The sequence below is a fragment of the Meleagris gallopavo genome, chromosome 11 (genome assembly GCF_905368555.1).
Source record: "Meleagris gallopavo chromosome 11, MGAL_WU_HG_1.1, whole genome shotgun sequence".
In the NCBI taxonomy this organism is placed as follows: Eukaryota; Metazoa; Chordata; class Aves; order Galliformes; family Phasianidae; genus Meleagris; species Meleagris gallopavo.
The window spans coordinates 7,257,614-7,282,500 of NC_139414.1; the positions used below are offsets into that span (position 1 = coordinate 7,257,614).

Below are 24,887 nucleotides of genomic sequence, written 5' to 3' on the forward strand. Positions count from 1 at the left end.
AGTAAATATAGGCCAGAGACCTGAAGAGTCTACACTGCAACTTCATAATGGCTTAATGAGTTTCTATTGGAAGTTTATGAGTTTTATTCAGAGTATGGAAAGCTGTAACTTCATATTAAAGAGGATCACTTTTTTTTTCCTTTTTTTTTTTTTTAGGGTCACTCTAGGCCTTGGGGACTTGACTTAAGTTTTTGAGCGATATACATTCAATGAACAACATCAACTAACTTTTCCCTTCCTGATGCATCTAATGTGCAGAAGAGAGCCGGGTGCCCTTGGAAGAGGGAGCAGAGGCTGTCCTGTTCTCACATGACATCTGGGCTCAAACACGAGGGAGAAACTCCCAGGGTCCTGGAGCACAAAGGCACTGGAGGAGGAATTCTAGGGAGTATTTTCACTTCTTTTTACATACAGTGCTTAAGTACTCATGATAATTACAGTTATACATCTTGTGATTCTTGCAACATGGAGCTTGTTTCAACATTTCTTACCCCAAAAGCCTTTCCTGTCCCCGCAATTTAAATACACAAATAACATTAACAGTGTAAAGTCTGTTTTCAGTTGCTTGTAGCTTTCAAAAAATTTCCCTTAGGGGCTGAAACATTCTAAATTTGATCTCAACCCAGAGGTGGCTTTCCCCACCCCCCTCCAACAGCCTGCTTAGAAACACGTGCCTGGCCACCCTTCAGCAGTAAGAAAGTGAGAAAAAAGACAGTTTGGAGGTTAAAGACTCTTCTTTTCATGAGTGTTCAGAGATCACCCCTTAGGAATAGACGGAAAGAGGATGCACAGGAGTGGCAGAGAAAAAGCAAAACATGGAAGGACTGAAAGAACAGCTCATATGTTCTGTTGTAATCAGTTAAGCATTAATTAGCTAACATCCTAGACAATGTAAAAACAACTCTATGAGATCAGTCACTATAGAAAATCCCATTAGAAAATCTCAAGAGAAAATAATAATGTCCGAATCTCACCCAAATTCAGGCTGCAAAGAGTACAATTACACTCTTCTACAAAATATTTAATGAAATAGCAGTCAAAGAGATCTTTGTGTATATATCCACATAAGATTTGGTATCTCTGATCTCTGTCATACTCTCACCAAAAAAGAAATGTGACTAAGAGAGCTTGAATGCTGCATCAGTATGGCTCTCCAGCCCTCTCAGGCTCAAGTCTCTTAGGGTTATTTCCTTTCACAGGTCTTCTTTTATTTCATGCCCATCATAGGTGGCTATTTTAAGGGGCTGTAGAGAGGTGCTGAATGCTGATAAGGAAAATCCTGTATCCCTTAATCCACTGCTAAAACACTTTGCCAGCCCTTCAAGGGTACCAGACAGATGGAGTGCACTACGAAACTACCCACAGGCTGGCTACTTCAACCCCAGCTCATCTCTAAGCCAGAAAGGTTTTGTTCTGGTGTTTCAATCATTGATTGACTGGAAACTTTCTTCCATGCTGGGTTAGGCAAAATATCCATATGTTAGAGGTACTGGGGAATTTGTGTGGCTATAGATCATAGGAGTGGTGTGAGACAAGATGCGTCTCAAGGGAACCAAGGAAGCCATAAGGAATGTAAAAAGTCACAGGGTTAAAGCCACATTAAGACAGCTGTTATGTTAATGAGAGTTCTGCTTTTCTTCTAGCTGTGGGTCATTGATTTAGAAAAACACGAACAAGGTCTTTTTCATTTTATCGTATCTTTCCACTGAAGCTAACATAAACCATCATATCCTACATCAAGTTTGTCTTGCTAAGGGGACGTGTATAGGAAGCTATCTTTATTATGCTTGTGCGTGGATGATTTCCAGGGCTTGATTTGGTCTTACCTGGCTCAAGTTTAGATACAAAGCTGTTTTGTAAGCATTATACCTAATAAACATTTTAAGAAGAGAGTCATGCACCACTGAGTTTGCCCTCCAGACAAATTCATCCATACATCTGATTTTCTCTCACAGTCATAACAAACACTTGTAAGAAATTTGGTCTGAAGTCTTCTACAAAAACATTTAGCAGGTAAAACTGACAGTCAGGATTCTTCAAGACAGACACTCAGTAAATGCAGGCAGGCTACAATAGGCATGCTTGTCTTACAAGGTCGGAGGGATATTCTGAATCGCCTGTTTCAGTTTGCAGAGTCTGAATGCCTCAGGCTGAGTTTCAAAGGGTCAAACCATAAAAACAGCTTCACCAAAGCAGCCAAATTCACCTGGATCCTTGGTCAGTTCACAAGTTACCACTCATTTTTCTTGTCAGCCAACCACATATTTGCTTACAAACACTTGCACTTCAGATTGATTTAAACAGGACAATCTTTTCAAATCCCTCTTGGATGTCAATTAATAAAAGAGCACCAGAGGATTCTCCCTGCAGTACTAAGCATCTCACAGGACACGATTCTGTGTTGTAAACAGAGCGAGTCTTAATCTGAACCTGAACTCCTAGATCCAGTTTATTCCAGAATTATTTGGCTCCTAGTTGCCAATTTTGGACATCTGAAAATCCAGGTTCAAGCTGTTTTTTTTTTTTTTTTTTTTCTTTAAACTTAAATCAATTCCATGATTTACTCACTCCTCCAGCACTTGTTTTAGACAATCCAGATCAACATGAAGCTGTAAAGACCTAACTTATTTGAGGGTTTATTTTGTTTTGAATTAAACAGACAGTGGGTATAGAAGAGTTGTTACAAGGTTTAAATCAATTCAACTTCAAAATTAACCTAATAGTAAACTGTAGATACTACATCAGTTACCATGCTTGCTTGCATGGCTCTATAAACACGTCCTTTTTAAAATGTTTTTCTCTCCTCTGTTAATGCCTGAAAGATCCAAAAAACAACAGATGAAATCAGTTACATAACTATAAACTGGCACAACAGCTGACCTGCTTATATGCAGAGTGCTGTCAAATGCATAACATAAACAAACTGGGATAACAGACCTTCTTCTGTGAAGGCTGACTAGGCTGTTGCTTTAAAAAGTTGAAAAATCATTGTCCATGCACAGATGTAAGAACCACTAAGGCTGTACATATTGTAGCTTCAAATTTTCCTTCTAACCTAAAGCTGGATCGTGTGAGAATGTTAAAGGACTGTCACTTAATAGGAATTTCCCTTTGTTAGGCAGGCTCTAAATTCATACCTGAACTCGAGCTTCTGTGAGTTTGGCTCTTTGTGCGAGTTCTTCCCGAGTATAAATGTCAGGGTAGTGTGTCCTCTCAAAAGCTCTTTCCAGCTCTTCCAGTTGCTCTGCTGTGAAGGTTGTCCTGCTGCGACGCTGCTTTCTTTTTAAAGGTAAGTCTGGTTCAGAATCGATATCAGAGCCTTCATCGGACTGGGGTGCTGATGCTCCAAATAAAAAATAAAAATAAAACATTAGCTTTAGTTGAAGGGGGGAAAAAAAAAAAAAAAAGCATTGCTGATATCTCATGTCGAAAAAGTGCTTTTGTCTCCATGACTCAGAACTGAATTGGCAAACTTCAAAACAGCAAATAAAAGGAGAAACAAGAGTTAAATGTTATGCTGTGCAAGTGTGCTCAAACCAAAAGGATTAGCAATTCAGTTATGAGTTTAGCACCTTTTCCTGACTCAAAAATATATAAGGATCTCTAGAAATACTTTTGAGTGAATTAATTAATCAATTCCTTCATTTTAACTCCAATAATTTTCAAATTTAAAAACCTGGAGCAGTTCACAGAATCACAGAATGGCCAGGGTTGGAAGGGTCCTCAAGGATCATGAATCCCCAACCCCTCCACCACATGCAGGGCCAATCTGATCTTCGATAGGATCAGACATCAATGCTGCCTTCTTTCCTGCTGCACAGATGCAAACATCTGTCACACCGTGTGCACTCTGCAACTTAAACATATAGATGCAGTGCATGAGACTTTCCCTACAGATCTGTAAGTAAATCTTTATTGCTGAAATGGTTATGGAAGTGACGACAAAGCTTTGGGGAGCAGCAATGAAGAAATTAATTCTCCTACATATTCAAGTATTTCCTTATGTCTTGTGTAGTATTCTACACTCTGAGTAGTATTGGTGTATCTTGGCACACTTAAGCATTCCTGCTCATTTGCAACTTATTTGTCTGCCTTAGGACCACCTAATAACCTTAGGACAGTCCAGACAAGTGTTAACTCGGAGAAAAAAAAAAAAAAAAAGTTGTACAGAGAAGTCCTGTAAAAATAGCTCAGAGCAATAGTTTTTCTTCTTGATTCTTCCTGTTCCTAAAGTAAGGAGATACATGAAACAGCCAAACTGAAACACACAGACAACTTTACTTCCTCTGCCTTACAGTTCTTCATTACTCCTCCCAGGCTTGGGAGCCATCCCAGCACAGGCAATGGCTGTAGGAAGATGCAGGTGTGTGCCAATGGCTCAGCCTCCAGGAACCATTCCAGGACGTGAGCACAGACCAGCCCAGGTGTTGGACCAGAGGTCTCTCTCACTGTGTCCTGAGCTGATACTTAAGGAGGGTCATCAAGAAACAGACCGTGTACAGCACATCCACTCCAGAGACAGGGCCTACCACCCCTTGCATCAGCCATTTACAGCGAAATCAGAACCAGTGATCAGCTCTGATCACTATACTTCACATAAAAAGATAAGCTGTGCCCAGAAAACTGTATCTTATTAGATCCACTGATCTTTCCCCCAGTTCTTTGTTGCCCTTCCCAAGGCACCACTTGAGATCTCCAGACTCTATCTTCAAGTTTCCTAGAAAAACTGTGAGATTCAGCTTCACAGGCATTATTTTAGCACCGTATGTAGTTAATTTAATCTTTTGGAAATAAAGAACACATGGAGACACAGTGAGCTTGAGCTCACACACCCAAAGGAAGCAAGTCCCTGGCATCACTGGAGACTGACAGGAGCTCACGGATGCAGTGGCATGCCAGGTTTCAAGCACTTACCCCACATTCAGCTACCCCTACACCAAAGCCCTGTGGCACTGCCCTAACCTTGCTGACAACGGAGTGAACACCATCCACAGCCTGGTATGGCTGAGCCCGTAGCTACAGTTGTGACGAGGGCAGCAAAGCCTCTTTTAGTACCCAACCACATTTACTTTCTCCAACAAACTATCTTGAACCACACACACACACACAGGCACACACACACAGGCACACACACACAGGCACACACACACAGGCACACACACACAAAAAGACTTCCAAAGCCAGTTTTTACTTGCACCTGCTGCTGTCCCAGAAAACAAGCATTTTTTCCTTCCCAAGCCTTCAAGGAAAACCACCTAAAGAGGGCCAACACTCCCCAATGATGATGAAACTGCTTGTTCTGTGGAAATGCAAGCATTGCTTCTACTCCTTCAATAATTCCAAATAAATTATTGATAGAGACATTGATTTAAAATAATCTTAACGTGATTTATTTGAAAGTAACTGAGAACACAAAGCCAGAACATAAACTCAAGAACTCAATTCCTCAAGCTGCAGCTCAAGCCCTTCACCTCTTTCAATTATAGCTATCTTCCACTTCCAATGGAAGCTCAAGCTGTTCAAACTAATAAATACACTTAATCTGTTTATTTAGTCTTACAGCATGGGAAAGAAAGAGTGCTTTTACAGACAAGTCCACTGAAGAGTTTATGAAATTCTGCATACAAAAAAAAATTAATAATAATACTCTAGCCAAGAGGCTCTTCTGTGAAAGCTATCTTCATTGTCCTGCCACCATAAGTATTTTGGACCCAACATACACAAGACATCAGCAGAAACCCCCACAGAGCTCAACATAAATGCACAGTGCAAACATCCAACTCTGAGTCTTTTACTTGTGTGGAAGCTCTACTCCAAATAAGACTGAATTTAGCTGTTCTGGAGAATATACCTCAAGACATAGGGGAATGAGCACAAACATTCTATCCCAAATAGTTCAAGGTCATTCCTTATAGAAGTTGCAAATCTAGGGCATCCCGGATAAAAACAGATTGAGATAGTGACGAATTCCAAATCTGCAGTTGGAAACCCAACCCTAGTGAGTCAATGAGACCTGCCTTCCTGGTTCAGAAACAAAGAAAACACAAAACTTTTTAAAGAGATCATTTCCCTGTGTTGCCTCAGATACCCATGGCACTTGCACGTGCCTGAATGAGGCAAGCTAACTTAAATGGTGCAATTTAGAGTGGCTACTTATCACTCTATATCTGCCCTGAACACCCTCAGCTAACTGGGTGGGAGTACCAGGAAGGCTATAATGATCTTTCTAAAAATGCATCAGAAAGATTTAGTAAAACCTTACAATGTTTCCCTGCACCTTCTGTTCACACAGTAGTGAGAACAAGAAACTGACTTAATTTCATTTCAGTTTTACTTTACAGTAAGCATTATATGAAATGCACAAAGATACTCCAGTCAGAAAAACAAAACAAAACAAAACAACAACAACAACAACAAAAAACACTGAACAAAGCATCCAAGAGTCCAGATTATGTGGCTAACACAAATGGTAACATTTAAAGTAATGAAACTCAAGCAGGGAGAAAATACATATCCATTTAAATGGCTTTCATACTCGTCTGATTTCATCAGTATACCTCTGCTTGGCCTGGGTACTAGGAGCAGCCTTAGTGAAAACTGACTTCCTTTGTCTTGGCTGATCTGTAATATTAAAAACCAGACAAATGTAATCTCAAAACTGTAACTACATGTCTTTGCAACAGACTACACTATTTTTATTTCCTGTTAAGTGTTTTGAAATAGCATTAGTTCTAAGGAAGCTTCTATCCTTACTTTTTTTAATTAATAAAATACTGTTATTAAATCTTTATATAAGCAAGAAGCCTACCAGAGCATTGGCTAAGCATACAAATTGGACAAACTTCAGCCTTTGCAGTATTTATTTGCCATCAGCTCTATAGCCACAGCCTACAGACCTCTTAGTGAGCTAACAGAGGCACGAACTTCCACAGCATAACACCACTCAGCACGGGGAAAGGTGGTTGTTTTTAGCTATTTCCACCTCCACAGACCCACGCTTCATGTATTGCTAACTTTCACAGCCGTCCTAACGATCCGAGCACTCCAATCCTGCAGGCTGTAAGCAGGGCTCCTGGCTTCTCTCCTCCCCACATGGAGCACCACAGGGGCGGCAGCCCAAAGCACCACCAGTAGCTGAGCCGTGAGGTTTAATTAAGGAAGAAATTGCAGCATTAAAGGGCGATCATTTGTCCCACAGCCCCTCACGACCTTCCTGGTAGCCTGAGGAGAGGCCTCATCCTGGTTAGTGCAACAGCAGGAAGAAGGTCCTGCTCAGCTTCACAGGTCATGTGGAACCCTGCAATTATCAGCTTTCCAAACACTGTAAATAGATGTGTCGGGGCAAAAACTAAATGACAAAATAATGCACAAGAGGTCATTCTCTGGACTGTTTCTCCTCTCAGCAAGACATTTCATTTGAATAATTAAATAACAAAAACATGACAACCATTCAAAAACCAGACATGATAGATGCAGCACACTGCACTCCGCAGAGTTGGGCAGAGGGCCACCATCCCGCAGCCTGCCATGGCACAGCTCTTCTGGCAGCCACTTAATAAAATAATTCACCCTTTCTTCCGAGCCCCTGACAGGTTGTCCGGCCAGGAGTCTGGCTAGAACATGGCATGAGCTGTGCAGGCCGTGCTCCCAGCACCACAGCCGTGGCCCCAGCACCTCCATGTGTCGGCCACGCTGCCGGGTGCCGCTGGGCAGGAGGGGATGCGGGTGACCTCCAGCGTGTCGACTCGGGTGCAAGCGAGGAGGAGCACGGCAGGGCAGCCACCCCCACACAGACCCGCGGCAAATGACAAATGACACTTTCTCTTTGTGATCTTTGGGATTTTTGTTGACTTATTTGGAGGCTTTTGTTGGGTCCTAAGAAATGGCCTGTGGCTGAGGCCCATTCTGCCGATTTCCACGCTCCATCTGTGGTATCCATCAGCAGGGCCCTCGCCCGCATTCAGGGCTCTGACACCTGCCTGGCAGGATGCGGGCGGCACAAAGGAGGCGGCCGGGCCGGCGGGCGGGGGGCCGTGCAGCCGGGGGAAGGGACATGCAGCAGGGGTTAATCCACACTCCCCGGCCTGAAACCGGCACCTGGAGGCAGCCCCGTGAGACCTCTGCCCACACCGGGGCCCGGCACGGTTACAGAGGAACTGAAAAGAGAGGAAGAGGAGGAAGCCATGGCAGGGTCTGGGCTGCAAGGGTCACCGCAGCACTCCCTTCAGAAAGCCCATGCTCACGGCCAGGCCAGATGCTCCCCTGGGAACCCCACTTGCACTGGGGCAGGCCCTCAGCAGCAGGAATGGGAACAGTCCACAGACCAGAGATACTCTGTGAGTCCTTTCTTTCCTCAAAATAAAATCCACAGGAAGATAAAACAGTGATATTACTTCCTACCAGCATCTCCCTACCATCTTTCCCTCTCCTCCTACTATGGGCTGTCATTTGCATACAAAATATAATTAAAACTCTAGAGTCAAGCAAGCATCTCACTGCCAGCCCTCCACTTTCCTGCACTTTCTGGGAGAAATGCGAGGCCATGTCCCTCTCCCCCTCCCCACCACAGCAAGGGGCCATCAGGAAGGGCACGGCCTGCCAGCTCTGCGCCTGTCAAACCCGGGCAAATGAGGCCTGACACTCAACAAATCCCCCAGTGCCGCAGCCCCCATGCAGGCTGAGCAGTGGCCGTGAGCATGGCTGGCGGTGGGGACAGGTGCTGGAGATCTGTGGTTGCCACCTGTGAGCTGTTTTGGACCCTCAGCAGCCAGACGGGACCTTTAGCTGAGATCGAGCCCAAAGTTTAGAAAAGCACCGCAAAACTGAGGGTTGCGGTGCTGCTGCCAAAGCACTTCTGGAAAGTTTAGCAGGATCCCAAGCTGCAATGTTATCCAGTTTACAGGGAGATTTGGCACCCCAAATTTCACCATGCTAGAGCACAGCCCAGGGCTTGTTAGCAGTCACACTCCTCTGCTTTGATGGAACAGCAAATTTTGAAAAACAAAGAACAACAAGAAGCCACAAAAGACTCCAGCAGGGTTAAGATAAAATATGCTAATGCTATTGCATGTTCCTGTTAAAAAAGTGAAAAAATAAGATCAGGAAGCACATGAAAAACAATTCTCAAACTTGCTAGAAAGTAACAGAAAACAGTACCACGAAAAATACAAATAGGTTGTAAAATTGCTATTAACCCTTTTTACTGGCATTTTGACTATGATATATTTTAAAAAAAGAAACAAAACGCAAAAGCAGCCCTGTGCTCCAGACATGAATATCGCTCATCTAACAAGGATTAAGTCACACTTCAATTCCCCCTTTGAAAACTGCTGCTATTCGCCAAGGGCATACTTACAAAAACATTATAAATGGCTTTTTTAAAACTCCACAGGCACTTTACAGAAGTCTTAGCTGACAGAATGAGAGAAATGGGAAGAAAATTTGTTGCTGTTTAACTAAACTGATTAATAAGAGTAATTAATTGGTTAATGGAATTGGCAAACAGAAGTTGCATCTCCTGTGAGCTGCAAGCTGGAAATTCAACACAAAAAGGGAAAAACAGCTGCAGCAGTGATATAAGTGAGATGCCGGAGAGGAGTGGATGGTATTTTTATTTTGGTTGGACTGATTCACATTGAGAAATGTGCTTTGTACAGCAAAGTGAAAAAGAAAACAGTAGCTGCAGTAAAAGGAAATGGCCAACAGTGACTTTTATTTACAATTACCAAGAGACGGGCTATTATTGACCATATGTGCCACAATCGCCCTCCTTATCATGGGGTTGGCCATCATGTCCATTGGGAGCTGTTAATGAACTGGGTAATTGAGCTGCTGACATGTGTTACCAAAACAAAACAATAGGAAGAAGAGACAAATGAACATTTTATTTGCCAATCAGAGTAGGTTCCGCTTTTCAGGGAGCTGTGCCTAAGTAAGTGACTGAATACATAAAACAGTGCATTGAAGGCAAGCAGATGCATGCACAATAATGGTTAACTGACAGCCTATGGCCCATCTGTGCTTAACATTTTGTTAAAGAAATTACTTGACTTGCTAAAGAGACAAATCATACAGCTGCCCCAAGTGCTGCATTATAAGAGATAAATCATTAGCTAAACTGTTTCATGCTTAAAATGACAATGCATATTAACAGTCATGCAGGAACATTTTGTCAGCACAGCTTGATGCAGTTATAACTTACAAAAATGTGACAGCCCATAGCTATTCAACAATTTCAGCTTAGAAGAGAATAACAGCACTGTGAAAACAATTCACCGCGCAAACAATAGACAATTTACAGTGTCTTTTTAAAAATTTATTTTGCTTAGGAATGATGATATAATATGGAAAGGAAAGAAAAAAGTGGCCAGTATCTAACTGTTCTGCGCCATTAACCTGCTAGCATGTACTTCATTCAAAATCACAGAGCATCAAAAAGGAACACATTCCATTTTAAATATCAAAGACTGCATCGCCAGCACTAAGAATAAATGGCTAATTCTCAACAGTGCATGAAAGGATAAGGAATTTCTAGAGTGAAAGGAAGGGAAGAGGAAACGGCAAATACAACAGCTACAAAAATCTCTTCTTATTCCCCCACCTCTTCTAAAAAGATATTTGTTTTGTTGATACAAGTAACATTAAAGTACTTGGCAGCTTTGCACGTGGACTGATCCCACTCTGAAGTTTCACTGCTGTTTCTATGTGCTGGGAATTATTATTATTTTATGCTGCAAACTGAATATAAAGGAACTGCAATTAGCACTCCGGCTGTTGTGCAAACAGTGCATATGTGTACGCCCACCACCTACCACTCACAGAAGCTGCTAAGGGATGGCACAAAACTTGGCCCTTTCCACCTGGCTTGTGCCATGGAAGACAGATCCCTCAGATCTGACCTACATGGGCATCTGCACTACTGGAAACCAGAAGGAATCACGTTTGGTAAAACCAATGCAATCTGCGGGCCCACCCCTGTAGCTTTAGACTCTGGTGGGACTCATTGGGGAAGACTCAAGCTTTACAACTAAGGAACTGTTCAACATTCCTCATGAAGGCCAGACCTTCGTGCTGACTTAGCACAGTTTCTGTTCACCAGCCATAAAGGACTACTTTGGTATTTCCACTGGCAGAAGGACAAAGTCAGGTGCAGGTAAGATTGCTCGATCTCACATCAATGTTAGCAGATTCAGGGAAAGAAGTTCACACAGAGGGCCACAACGATGCCTGCCCCGAGCATAACAAAGTGCCTGGGACAAACTCTGCTGTTCACACTGTCACTGGACTCTGAGTCACTCCAGAGCATCCCTGAATGCTCTCTATTGATAGAGAGGAGGAACCTTTGAAAAGCACAAAGTCATCGCAAACACATTTGCTGACTTTTTCCAGGAGCTCACGAGTTCCTACAGCTGGGGGCTTTTCCAGTTCTTCCCACAGGGAGCATCTATATTAACACTGAAAGCATGAGCCTCATATTTAAGTATTGCAACATCTTGTCTTGTTTTAAATATCACTATCAGTTTTCAAGGAAAAATTTCCAGAGGGGTCATCACAAAAGAACACAACTGCCTCCTAAATGTACCAAAAAAAAAAAAAAAAAAAAAAAAAAAAGATGAAAGAAACAGAATACTCAAATCCAAATGAGGCTACATCTCTCTTGCACAATTTACAGAACAAACTAAAAGAGGACTGGCAGCATGTCTTCAAGCCAGTATCAGCTGATATTGATATTACCAGATCTGATATTACCAGAGCTGACTGGTAATCAATTAAGGCTGAAAACTTTGAGTGTCCTGAGAGATGGAATTTGTCAGCTGAGAAGTGATATAAAGCAAATGAAAGAGTTTCTAGGTAAATAATGAGACTGCACTACTGAGTTAAAGCACTGCAAATAATTGAGCTGTCAGCAATCTCTCACTGCATAGGCAGTGTGGATTCTTAGAAGGAAAAAAAAAAAATCTATACATTATATTTGGCCCAGTCCTTTGCAACAACATCATACAACCAAAAATCCCTTGTTACAGAAGGTTTTAACCAACTTTAGTATGGCTAAAACATTTTGGAAGAAAATAATTAAAGAGTACAAATATTTGCAGCAAAAAAGTATTGAGACTGCTTTACTACATCCTCTGTGCCTTTCAAATAGCTCTAGCACCTGTATTAAAACTGTCCTTATTTCAAAACAGCACTGACACAGCAGTTTGTAGGTAGTTTCAGTTTCATCTCAACACTATAGCCCTCTCAAGTGAGAAATGTGAGCAAATGAACCTCACAGCAGCTACCAGAGCTCACAGGTGCCACCTGGCCTTACTGTGCCATCATACATACACTGACTGGACAAAGCAAGACATTTCCTAAGGCAGACACTGAGAAAACTGATACCTGGGAGATAAAAAGAAAACTTATTCGCACATGCACAGCACCATAAAGAGAGTAACACTTCAATTTGCTAAGAGTGAAGGAAGGCCTACAGTTTGCTATCTATTCAAAAGAAACACTGGGAGCTTAATTTCCAAAGCAAACCCACAATTCTTCTGTCCAGTTTATAGGGAAAGGGACCCATTCTCTACCACAGCCATATTTAATTGCCATACATTTGGCCTTATTTACTACTTGTTGACAGATTCTCTTGAAAACCTAAAGAACAATGGTTGCCTATGAGTGCTTAATAGTAGAGATGTCAAGAATTATTTGACTAAGCATATTCACACTCGCATCGTCTGCTTGGAAATTCCTACAGATATTAATAAATTGATCATTGCCTCTCCAAATTATTAGCAGCCCCCAAAACTGAAAAGGTAACTTTTGCCCCAAATTCTGCAAGATATATGCATTGGCTTTTTATTACTTGTTTCCCCACAGACATGAACAGAAACAGCAGGATCTCTGCAGAGATATCCTGCAGGCTGTGCCTGAACACTAAAATTATGATTCTTTCATTATTTTTTTCTCCCACCATCTATATTACTTATTTTAAAGAAATACTCGTTCAGAAATCACAATGAGAAATTTTTTATTGATAACAAGCCAAGGGGCTGCTATTAACAGAGATTTAAAACAGTGAGAATGTGTGCGTGGGGGTAAGCAAGCAATCCATAGTTTGCACAAAGCACTGCTTACTTGCACTGTCAAGCCAACATGAATTGTCCAATTGTTGCTGTCACTAGATCATCTTAGAAGGCTCCATCATAGCACTTTGTTTAAAAAGAAGCATGATTTTAAGCACTTCACAAGGAAAACAGGCTAATTAATTTTTTTCCCAGAAAGGTGCAAATTAAATTAATCTGGACAAATAACGCATAAGGCAGCTCCCATCTTGGGGATGTACTTTCCCTGTATTTTCAGACATAACTCCCAAGGTGCTCCCTAAACACCCACTGCCTCCAGTTGCTGCTGCACCCCCCAGCAGCCACACACCTACTGGTAAAGTCTGCCAGGAGTGACTTCTAGGTTTATGGGGTTTTTTTGTTTGTTCATTTTTCCTATCAATAATTAAAATTGCATCGCTTGAGTTGCTGTAATTGCCCGTTTTTTCTGCCTCAGTGCCAAAAAGATCCAGAGATTTTCCTCAAAAGTTTTAGGTAAGCTTTTAAATAAATAAAAAATTATAAGAACTCTGAATATAATGATAAACTATTAGGCTGGAGCTTAGCTATTGTCTCACTTCTAAGTCTTATGGATTCAAAGCTGTTTGGGGCCATTCAGCTAATCTGTTCTGTATCTATCAACAACTACGATGCAATACTGATGCAGTACTACACTTTTACTACCTGTCCAGACTGTGGGACAGCTCATTTACCTCACCTGCACTCACAGCTGCCCATGCCCAACACCCAGCACGTACGACCCAGGCAGCCAGATCCCCAGCTCTCACTAACTTCTCCTCCTGATGGCATTCCATGATCTCCTGTTCTCACACCATCTGACCCTTCAGTCCTCCAGAGACCTAATCAGCACCTGTGTGCTATACACCTTATTCTTGACATACAGCCAAATATACTAGTGGAACACCTTGCATACTAAGCACACAGCAGTGCACAGTCCACATAATAATAATGTGGACAAGCACAACATATACCTGTTAAGACCGATGGTAGCAATCATCCAGCACAAAAACAAGGAGAGAAAAAAAAAGAGCAGTTTTAATTTCACGAAGGCAGCAGATGTGTGCTGCAGGATCACTCACAACTCGAGCACGCAGACCCAGTCCTCAGTCACTCACAGACACCAGGGATTTCCATGCACAGAAGTCACAAGGTACATTGCTTTAATCTAGTTTGTTTGTTTGTTTTTTTCCCTGTTGGGAACTCAGTGAAATGGCCTCTGCTTTTTCTGGATTAGGAAGAGGAATTCACTGCTAGGTGATCTCTCATGTGCTGAAAAAGTCATGGTTTAATTACAGCTGATGGTTCTAGTCTCCAGAAAGAGGGCAAATCCTCTTTCACAACTGTAAAAATGGCCCCACACAGATTTTCCTACATTTAAAACTAGAAAAAAAGCTGCCAAGATGCAAACACATGCATTCAGAAAAGTCATTATAATGCTCAGTTTCCTAGCTACAATCTTTGATCTCTGTGAAACTATCTTAAATTGCTAAGCTGTAGTATTAATTGATAGCATCTATCCAAAGGTTCTCTCAATTTCCCACAGGTCCTCAGCATTACAAGCGGAGGGGAGGAGACGAAAAAAGATCTGAGAAAAGCTTTGTGTTAACTATCTAGCTGTAAAAATTCTGGGTCCTGCTTCATCTTCCCTTCCTGTGTTATGGCACCACGAACTCAATCCCTGCTTGTTCCACTTGCACAGGGCTACAAGTACCACCACTCACCACTCACCACACTCACATGCGTGACACTGAGCACCCAGTAACACCAACAGAGAGTTTTCCCAGATGGACACACAGCTGTTCATCAAGCCTGGGTCTGGCTATGTGAGAGCCACATCCAGTCTTGCTGATGTCACCTGGTCTTAAAATGGGTGTGGGTAGCCCTCCTGTACTGGTGAGCAGGGCTCCTGCTTACCAGAGCAATGTAAACAAGTCCCCAGGAAACAGATGGCCTGGAAACACTTCTGAGGTTTTCACTGACAAGTACCTTCATCACATCAGTTAGATTTTCCAAATCCTGGTCTAAGGGCAGATACCAAATAATGCCCTTCAAACAAACTTGGGTGCAGGCTGCGCTCTGGCTGACATTCATTTGATTCTAACACATATCATCCCAGATGAAGAGATAAGCCAACATGTGGAGTGGGTAACTTCACAGTGAATGCTCAGGCTGCAATCTTCAGAGAAGAACCTGCACCTGCCCTTACAATTAATAACTGTCATGTTGCTCTGTTTCGCAAAATCCAAATATCTAGATTCACTTTGTGATTTGATTGCTTAGGAAAAAAAGCTTGCAAAAGTGGCTTAACAGAACAGAATCCCATAGTAGCTCCATGGTTCATCTTTGCTTTGTTTTTTCAATCCCACACTGTGCAGAATTCCTCCTATGTTCTTCTGTGCAGGGCACAAAACCCATATTAGTACCACTGTGATTTTTGATCAGCGTCTAAAACAAGAACACTGATTACAACCACAGCCTACACGAGGGAGAGCCTTGGCTGTCTTCTGAGATAATACACAGTGAGTGGGACACAGCTGCCTACCACACATTTAGCTGGATAAAAATGAACATCTTTTCCTCCAGGAATAATATTATGTTTAAGACTAAAATTTTCATTACAACCTGGGACCACTGAGGTTCAGCAGAAGGTTTGTGATCTTTCTAAGCTAGCCTGGACTTTGTTTTGAATTTCAAAAATGGGCCTATTTATGGTTTTGCATCAAAGTCATGTGAAATGTGTGGTTTTGTATGGCTTCAATTAGAGCCAAGCCCGAGGCACTAAAAGTTCAGATTCTGATCTGGATCCAGACCCACCCAAAGCTGAGGGACGTTTGGACAAAGGCACTTGGTTCTTGTCCACCTCCAGTTCAGCATGAAAACCAGGTGGGACCCACTGCCAGCAGACCCCTGCTCCTCCTCAGGCTTTTGCAGTTTTCCAACCTGATGTGGTGACAGCAGCAGGAGAGTCCCTACTACTTCTGTTGGGATCTGAAACCCATAAGACACTGAGTTCCTGCAAACCAAAACCATGGCATCTTCCCAACTCTTAGAATTAAGCTTGAAGCCATGAGGAAAAAAGAAATCCCGAATTAACAGCATATTGACAGCTTTATAGAGCCCTGAGGGCTCTGTCTACATCCAAAGACGACAGAGGGGCTTTTTTAAATTAAAGTGAATTAGCAATCAAGTTCCTAAGAAGGATTCATTTAATAAGCTAAAGAGCAGAATTCAAAACAATTTCAAAAGTAATCCTTTGGCCATAAATTATTCTCTGTACAGTGGAAAAATTGTCATTCTGATGCTTGTCTTAATTGGCAGCTGTTTTCCTCTTTTAAAGTAATTGTGACAATAGTGGGCATCAACTTGCAGTAAACTAATGTTGCCATTGTCTTCATTAGGAGCAAGATAAGGTCCTAATTATTTTCTTATAAATCCCCAGAACTTATTTTCTTATTTTTTACAAAGATTTTTTTTTTTTACAAAGGAGATCGAATCAGAAGCACGTTCGATACCGCTGAGCACCTGAAGGACAAGTTCCCCATCCTCCTCCTCCTCAGCCTCTGAGCCCACCAGTGCACGGAAGGAGCTGTCACTCCAACCTGGCTGCTCAAGCTCCACGCACACTAAGGCATGGTTTCATGAGCCCATTCCATGGAGTTGGTGAGCTCCCGGCCAGCACTTCCCAGCACCCAGCACCCACGCAAAGTATTCTACAGGGCTTAAACTCATAGTTTAGCAGCATGGATACACACTCACAAGCAAAGTTAAAGTCAACCCTGCAAGCTCTTTTGAATGTTTATATTGAACTCAACGCTGCTACCATTAAAACTGAAGACTTACAGACTCCTAAAATGCCATTCCCTTTAATATGATTTCCTATGGTAACACGCAATTCATTGGAAGGCCTTTGCACCTATTTAGGAACAGACAGACTTTCAAATTAACTTCAGTGGAGCCATGACAGATTATACCAGCAAGGTTCGGCTGTTCTGTCGTTTGGGCATGTTTCTAATTCACATCATTTCATGCTTTCAGACCATGGCTGCAGCTTGGTGAGGACAGGAATATTTCCCCTTCTCCTCATTTCACTTTCTCATTCCAGGCTTTCTCCCCCCTTTCTTCCCCACCCTGTTCTGTGCTAGTGGAAAAATAAAATCTTGTTAAAGCCCTTCCCAAAAGATGGAAAGAGAGGGGAACGTCTGTAGGGGGACCAGCATTCATTCAGGATGCTTTGGAGCGACTGCCTGAGAGCAGAGCTGAGCTCACAACCACTCTGCACCATCTTCTTCTCCATTCCCACTCTTGGAAAGGTTCAGCAAGTGCTTAGAAAAAAACAGAACAAAAACTCAATGCCCCATAAACCAACAAGCCCCCACTTTTCTCCCAAAACCTCTGATTTTGAGCCTAGCATGGGTACATGTCCCCTCCCAGCTTCCAACTGGGAATCCCAGCTGAAGACAGGAAACTTCTAGCAAACATCATGTGCTCCCAAGAAAAGTCTGCTTTGTCCAGTTGCCAAGACCAGGCAGGAAATGTATTTCATCTAAAAGAAAATTAAAGCTTGTCTGCTACAGCTCAAGCTTCTTTCTTGAGACTTTCCTCCTATACTTTAATGACACGAACTTCAGAAAGCAAGAAGCACCAAAGATTTGATTAATGGGCTGGAACCACCCTGTTCCAAAGAGCAGCAGGCACATCACCATTCCACGAGCACATCAGGGCTCTCCATTATACTGACTGACATCTCTGCAGCTCAAAACTTTCCAGTGCACAACATTATATACAGTAACAAATCAAGAATATAATACTCACACTATAGAAGGAAAACCTAACAGGGAATCACTTCTGTTGCTTCTTGTCACACTGGTTCTCAGAAACCCCTGATTATCACTGCACATTGTATTTTAATCACCATTCACCATCAGCATAATGAGCTTTAGCAAACAGTCACAGTTATTACTCATATAGCAGGGCTTTGCTCTTCCCCCTCAAAGCATAACCAAGTTGCGACCTTCAAATCAACCTCTTCAACAAGTCAAGCAAAGTGCCTCCTCACAGCAGCAGAACAACAGCGTTTAAAAGATCCCTAGTCCACATTTTTGCCCCACTTGGTTCAATGGCAAAGCATCTTAGCGTGGAACTAAAACGAGTCAACATCACCAAGCACAAAGGATCGCCAGGATTTTCTGCAGCATGGGCTTGTCAAAGCAAGCAGGCAGCCTTTGTGTGCACCGGCACAGCGGGAGCATTCCTGCAGGGTTGCACTGCATCCCAGCCACCGTGCCTGGGGCGCCGGGGTTCCCACAGCCGAGGCGGTGGGAAGAGGAGAAAGCGGTGATGTTGTAAATGGGACAAACTGGTCAGCATGCTCCTTTGGAGAGGCATGGTATCCAGGAGGAACCACGTGGGGGGATTTGCAATACCCCTGCATCAAAGGGGATGGTGTGGGCTATGCCAGTTCTTTCATAAGAAAGCCACGTATGTCCCCCTTAGCACCAGCTCCAGCTTAGGACAGAGAGCAAAGACAGTGCAGAGTATCCTCTATGTCCGTACTTAAGGATGCTCTAGATTTGATTTTAAAAGGTAAAAACAAAAATAATTTTTAATCAATTCCCATTTTCCTTGTCTCCATTAAGGATGTCTCAGTTTAAGTCTCAGTCCTGCAAAGTGTTCCAAGAAATCATCCAGTTTCCCTGGTTCGATCTTCATATTTCTGTTTTCCCTCCACACCTTGCAGTAAGGCAGCTCTAAGGACACGACCCGCAGCCGGCGCTGAATGGGTGACCCTCCAGAACACACTGACCCAAAGATAAACTTTGACCCGATGTTTGCTAATAACATTTCTTCTTAAGATGCCTTGTTTCTTTTATGAACTACTGCTTGACTCTAGGCTCTAGGAGCTGACATGCATTAATATACATCTCTGAGTGCCCTTTGACTTGGCCATCAAGACCCTTTGACCCCAGACTTGATTCCTAAACCCCGTCAATTGTTTGCAAGTGGAAAAAACTTATTTTCTAGTAATAATTAATTTTGGTCATGTTTTATTTAGCATTTCTCTTGTCCTTTTAACTTGTCCTCATTTGAGTTTGGGTATAACAGATGCTTATTTCATTTAGTCACTTTGCAGTCTACAGAAAATACCTTGGAGTTTAGTTCTTTGTTTTCAAGCTTTGTAAGCCTCTGATGGTACCCAGTGCCCCAACACTGCAAAAAAAAAAAAAAAAAAAAAAAAAATTGCCCAAGAACAATAATACAACCTGAAAAGCTTCCTTTTATGCACTGCTTTCCAGATTTATCTGCGGCTACAACCTCACAACCTTTTTCCGATAGCTTCACAGCACTGGGAACCCCAAAAGCTGCTGACAAAACAACCACACTGCAGCAGGATCAGCCTCTCCACATAGGCAGTCAGAGCCTGTTTCTGTTTCCAGCCAACGCTTGAAATTTTTACACTTACCTCTAGAAAGAAGAAATGTAGTTTGTCTACACAAAGAAGAGTATATTTATTTTTATAGTTACACATACACACACAAATTTGTACCTTCTGTCCCCACACACATCATATGCACAGAGAGGGGCAGAGCCCGCTGCCAGCCCAGCCCTGCTGCCACTTCCCAGTGCATTCCAGGATGGAAATTTCTAATTCCTGGAATCGTGTTACATTATGGCAGGAACTGCTGCACTTCTGCCTGGTTTACATCAGGACTGAGGGATCGCACAAAGAGCGAACGCGTTCCAGCACTTAGATGATGTATCAAGTGTACATCGCACACATTGCATTACAGCAATCAGCGGCTGGTAAGGAACACCAGCAAATGAGAGGCCTCCAGTCTTGGAAGGAGCACCGGGACACAGTAAATAAGGGGTTTTAGCAAAATGAAGCAGCTAGCCTTTATTTTTGTTTATAAAATGCAGCATAGCCTCAGCAATTACAACGTTATATTCTTAGAGCTGCTCTGGTTTTTTTGCTAGGCAACAGTATTTCCCAAAAGCACCAACAAAATGCAGTTAAAATATAACGCTTGCTTAAAAAAAGTCTACACATGTAACCAACCAATTGATCTTCAGTGAAGACAGCTAAGAGCAGAGTACATCAGGCAACTACACATAAGGAAGAAAGGAGCTTGTGTGGGAGGGAACACTTGGGTTCTACTTCCTGGTGCAAGGGCCAAAGGAGACCCCAGCATGGGGCAGAGGTGGTGAGAAAGCCAACTGAGAAATGCCATGCTTCCCAGTAACCAGCAAGCCCCGAGGGCAGGTGCAAGGGAGCAAGCAGGACTCCAGGGCCAGCTCTTCCACCTGCACTTTCAAATTTCAGATTTTTGGACTAATCTCTCCAGACTCCAGCGAAAAATGAAGAAAACCTACCTAAGGAAGCCCACCCCACAAACTTTCAGGAAATTGCCTGGTTTTAGGTCAAACACACAACCGTAAGGAAGTAACCTTCTCATCAAGTTCAGGCGTGTGCCCACGGCTGGGTGACCTGCTCTGGAGCTCAGCAGGATCCACATTGGCATGCCATCCATACCTAGCTTCCAAAAAATGGCCCTTAGGCTTTGAATAATGAGATAATTCCCTTACAGCCCAGCTCAAATGACTCTATCCAGTCTTTTATTTACCCCATTCACAACATGAATAGTATTGCCTTCTTTCTCAGTCCTCCACTACAAATTTTACATCAGAGCCAACTGAACTGGTATGCTACCAAACAACAAAATGAACAGCCCCTCTGGTACACGTACCACCACTTACTGCAAACAGCTCCTACCAGGGATTTAGGACAGAAAACTTCCCACTTGCAGCAGCAGCAAGTGGTATTTGGAAACAGCTTAAAACCAAAGGCATGAGATACTGAGGGCAGAGCAGCCAGCAGATGACACCAACCAGGGCAACCACAGCCATGTGCCCTGTGCCAAGCATCACTTGGCATATGACCAAGGCAGCTTGCATCCTCTATGGTTTTATGCGCCTTCAAGAAATCTCTTCTATTTTCAGCTGATTTATGATACTTCATCAGCCGTCATATACTTAGAAGGATCTTCAGAAAGCCTAATCTTCAACAGGCTTTAATAACTTCCTCCTCTAAGGGGTCTCATCCTAATTCTTTCAAAACCAACCAAAATCAATGGGTTTAGCTTCAATGGGCTATGTATAAAACCCTACAGACACCAGGAGGGACCCATGCAAAATAAGAAAGAGTTCACTGGTTCTGTACAGTTATTCCAGCTGGAATTCTTAGACAGTGAAGTGTTCATATAGTGCCTTTTTTTTTTTCTATTAATATATAGCTTTGAAACAATGCTATGGCTGATATATACAGGAATTCCTCTCCTTTTTCTCCTCCTTTAATAAAAATAAAGTGGCCACCAGAAAAGATAAGTTGATATTTCTGCTTGTATGAAGGGCTCTCCCATCACACAAGCACAACCACACTAAAAACTCTTTTAGATTATTTGCTAGACTGAAGTTCAAAGGAGAGTGCAAAAAAAAAAAAAAAAAAAGAAAGAAAGAAAGAAAGAAAGAAAGAAAAGAAAAAGAAAAGGAAAAAGAGAAGTCCCTCTGGTTAAAATTTAGCATGCAAGATCTTAACAAAGTGATTTTTAATTGTCTGTGCCAATGCTTTTGTTTTCTCAACAACAGTGACAAAAAAATGATTTCTTCTTTCTCTCCCATAGTAAACAATTTCCAGCTGTTGATGAAGTTTTGTGTTTTTTTTTTTAAAACATGAGTTCAATCATATTGTATGTTGTCCATTTCATGCTTGCAGAGCTTTTTTGCAACCACTTCTTTACCATGTTATGCCCAATGAACCCAAGAGCACCACCCAACCTTGTAAGATGGCTTAGGGCTTACTAATGCGAGTGGGACTTCAGAGAACAGGACTGTGCCAGAGACAAAAGTAACTTTCATGCAGAAGCAATGGCAGCAGCACGCCCAAACCCCAACACAGTCTTCCAGCAGGTTTTTCCTGTGTGGCTCAACAGCCGCCCTTTCCGACTAAAATCCACTATGTGTTACAAAAGATACAAGTAGGTAAGCAATGCTGTAAAATGCGTTTCAAGACGGTTCTCAGCACACACTTCTTCCCATGGTTCTGTTATTACACAATTCCCTGCATCAGCTGGATCCAGACCGGAGCACTGCTCTCACATTGCAATGTCGGTGTTAGTTCCTTGTTTCGCTAATGACAACAATCCAGTGCAACTGTGAAGATAAATTCAGGAATCTCTTCTCATGCCAGGACCTTAAAATATGCCTGTTTATGGGCACAGCCATTTGTGCAAATAAAACTGTGTACTTGTTTTGTATGCATAAATCCAGGCCAGTGGAAAATTAAGCCCCATGGGGATAATTTAACCAACAATACAAAGAAAATTGTAAGGAAAATCTGAAACTTTGTCCTTAATTTACCCTGTTAGGGCAAAATAAGGCAGGAATCTCATACCATGTGTGCCACAGCACTTAGGTACAAGAGCATATGTTGCGTAGACAGAGCTGCAGCCTCAGCTCTTAATCTCATTGTTTATTGTGGTTTAAAGTCTGACCCTTAGCATTATATGTGGTTTGAAACTGCATTTGGAGGAAAGAGAAAAAGGCTCTCCTAGGCTCGTAAATGTGTTTGTCTTTAAGGTTTGTTCCAGAGGAAACCATGCATGCCTTCGCTCACTGCATATGCAAACCCTGACAAGATTCTGAAACATGCTAATGCGCGCATTCTGCACCCCAGGTTAATCGGGAAGGGTTTTTTGTTGGTTTTCGAGGAGCAGCTTGCCTCCAATCCACCAACCCACCACTCTTTATGTATATACGCTGAATAATTATGAAGCAGTGAGTATTTATCACCTTTTCTGAGCAGTAAGCAGAAAGAAATACAATACCATTACTTCCAGCTACTGGCTTTCCCAAGATAATTAGATAACACAGTGGACTGAAGCCTTGGTTAGCCCAATGCTGTTCAAGTTAAGTGATTGACATGCCTCTGTCTGGCTGCTCTATTAACTGTTTCATTTTGTTGCTATTTGCAGTTTGCTTGGCTAATACATCGAACAAATACAGACTGTTTCTTTAGCCCCTTTTTTCTCTTTGACCTTCTCCTGCCCATTTTCTTTGAGTCACTTCAAACTGCCTTGAAAGGGCCTGTTGAATGCGCACAGTCCATCAGAGTCCCAGGTTCATCCCATTCCTTGCCCTGAATGCTTTACTTCAAAGATGGGCCGCATTCTTTAATTGCCCTTTGAATTAATATCAAAGGGTCACAATGCGAGTGCCAAAAGAGAAAGAGGCTTTAATGAAGCAAAGAGCTGCCATTCATTTGCAGATAAGCACGTTTTTATGCCTGACTGGTCACCGCGGCTAAATGCCTGCTGAAGGAGGCAGGGCAGGCGCAGACTTTCACCGAGTGGCGATTAGTTCAAACAAACACGGGTAAACAAATACCGACACCCCGAAATAAGTTCGTACGGCACAAGGCGCTAACGCGGGCAGCTCCCGCAGTGCGGCGGGCACCGACCCGCGAGCCGCGGCCCCTTCTCCCCTCCTTCCGTCTCGCAAAAGAGAAACAGAGCCTTCCCTCTCATCCCAGCCCAAACACGCAAGTTGTTGCAATGGTGCCGCTTCCGGATAGCGCTGAAAAAAATCCATCTATCTGCCTTCGTGAGAAGGAGCCGGCAATCGGCAAGCTGACTTCGCCCACTCGATTCTGTTTGTTTCCTGCGGCCGGGCACGTTCAGTGTTAGCACTGCAGTGCCCGTGGAATAATAAACTCTGAACCTACATCATTTATTGATGTACGTTTTGCTATGCATTCAGTGCAGCGTTCAGATGCGGTGTTCAGCGTTATTCGCTGCCCGAAGGTCTGAGATACTTTGTTTTAGAACTCCAGCCCCGGGGATTCCCTTTGCTTGACTGCCTGGTTTTGCCCATTTGAAGCCCGTGAAGCTGCACTAAGAAAACTTACTCAGCTTCTTAATCCTACCTATGGAGTCCTCTATTTTCTCTTTAAAATGACGAGATATAAAATTAAAATGAGCAGCTTTAGCGTACATTGTAATGCAATTACAATCACAATGCCAGTATACAGAAACAAGAAGCTCACAGGTGTCCTCTTTATAAATTCTGACTTATTATTTATAGACTCAGGCTTCTCTTTGCACAGAAATAATAACTTACTTAACAAATACAAGGTCGTTTTATTGCAGCAGAGTTATCCCCCCATGAAAGAGGATTAGCTATACTCAGCGCAGTGTAAGAGTGCCTATGAGTGCATTCATGGCAGGAATCGGGCCGGCATCCCCAAAAGTAAGAAGGCTGGAGGAGTGCAGGCACCCAGAGAAGCTCATACCTCATTTCAGCTCCCATCCTTCAGAGAAGGGTCTCATTAATACCGCACACCCCTGAGCTTCCCCCAGTGTGCACCCTGCTGGGAGGATTCGCCCCACGCACTCTGTGCAGGGTTCCCACTGCCGACCTGCATGGCTTTGCTACTCATCAGGTCCTGGGCTTTGCTACTCATCAGGACGTGAAGAACTTTGACCCTGCACATCCAGCTGGAACCTCTGTCCTTCACACACTCAGACATGGCTGTCCGTTAGACTATGTGACGCTGTTACTGGCAGAGAAAGACACGCTGCCCGGCTGGAATTCCTCTCCTACAGATCCTGCTGCTCTGCAGCCCAGCCCTGCTGAATCACACCAAGTGAAACTGCAGTACACAATGCTCAGAGCCACGAGTGGAGGTGGTGCGCCTGTAGGGAGCGATGCATCGTCCGTGTGAGCACG

The 24,887-nt window shown here is 42.9% G+C and overlaps 1 protein-coding gene across 2 annotated transcripts in view; it reads right to left on the bottom strand.

Annotated features, from left to right (window-relative positions):
• Positions 1-24,887, bottom strand: part of PAX3 (paired box 3) — a 64,206-nt gene that overhangs the window by 21,101 nt on the left and 18,218 nt on the right. For both annotated transcript variants that reach the window (XM_085232980.1, XM_085232979.1), the window contains exon 5: positions 3,138-3,343. In XM_085232980.1, the coding sequence (XP_085089106.1) occupies positions 3,138-3,343 (206 nt within the window). The remainder of the gene's footprint in view (positions 1-3,137; positions 3,344-24,887) is intronic.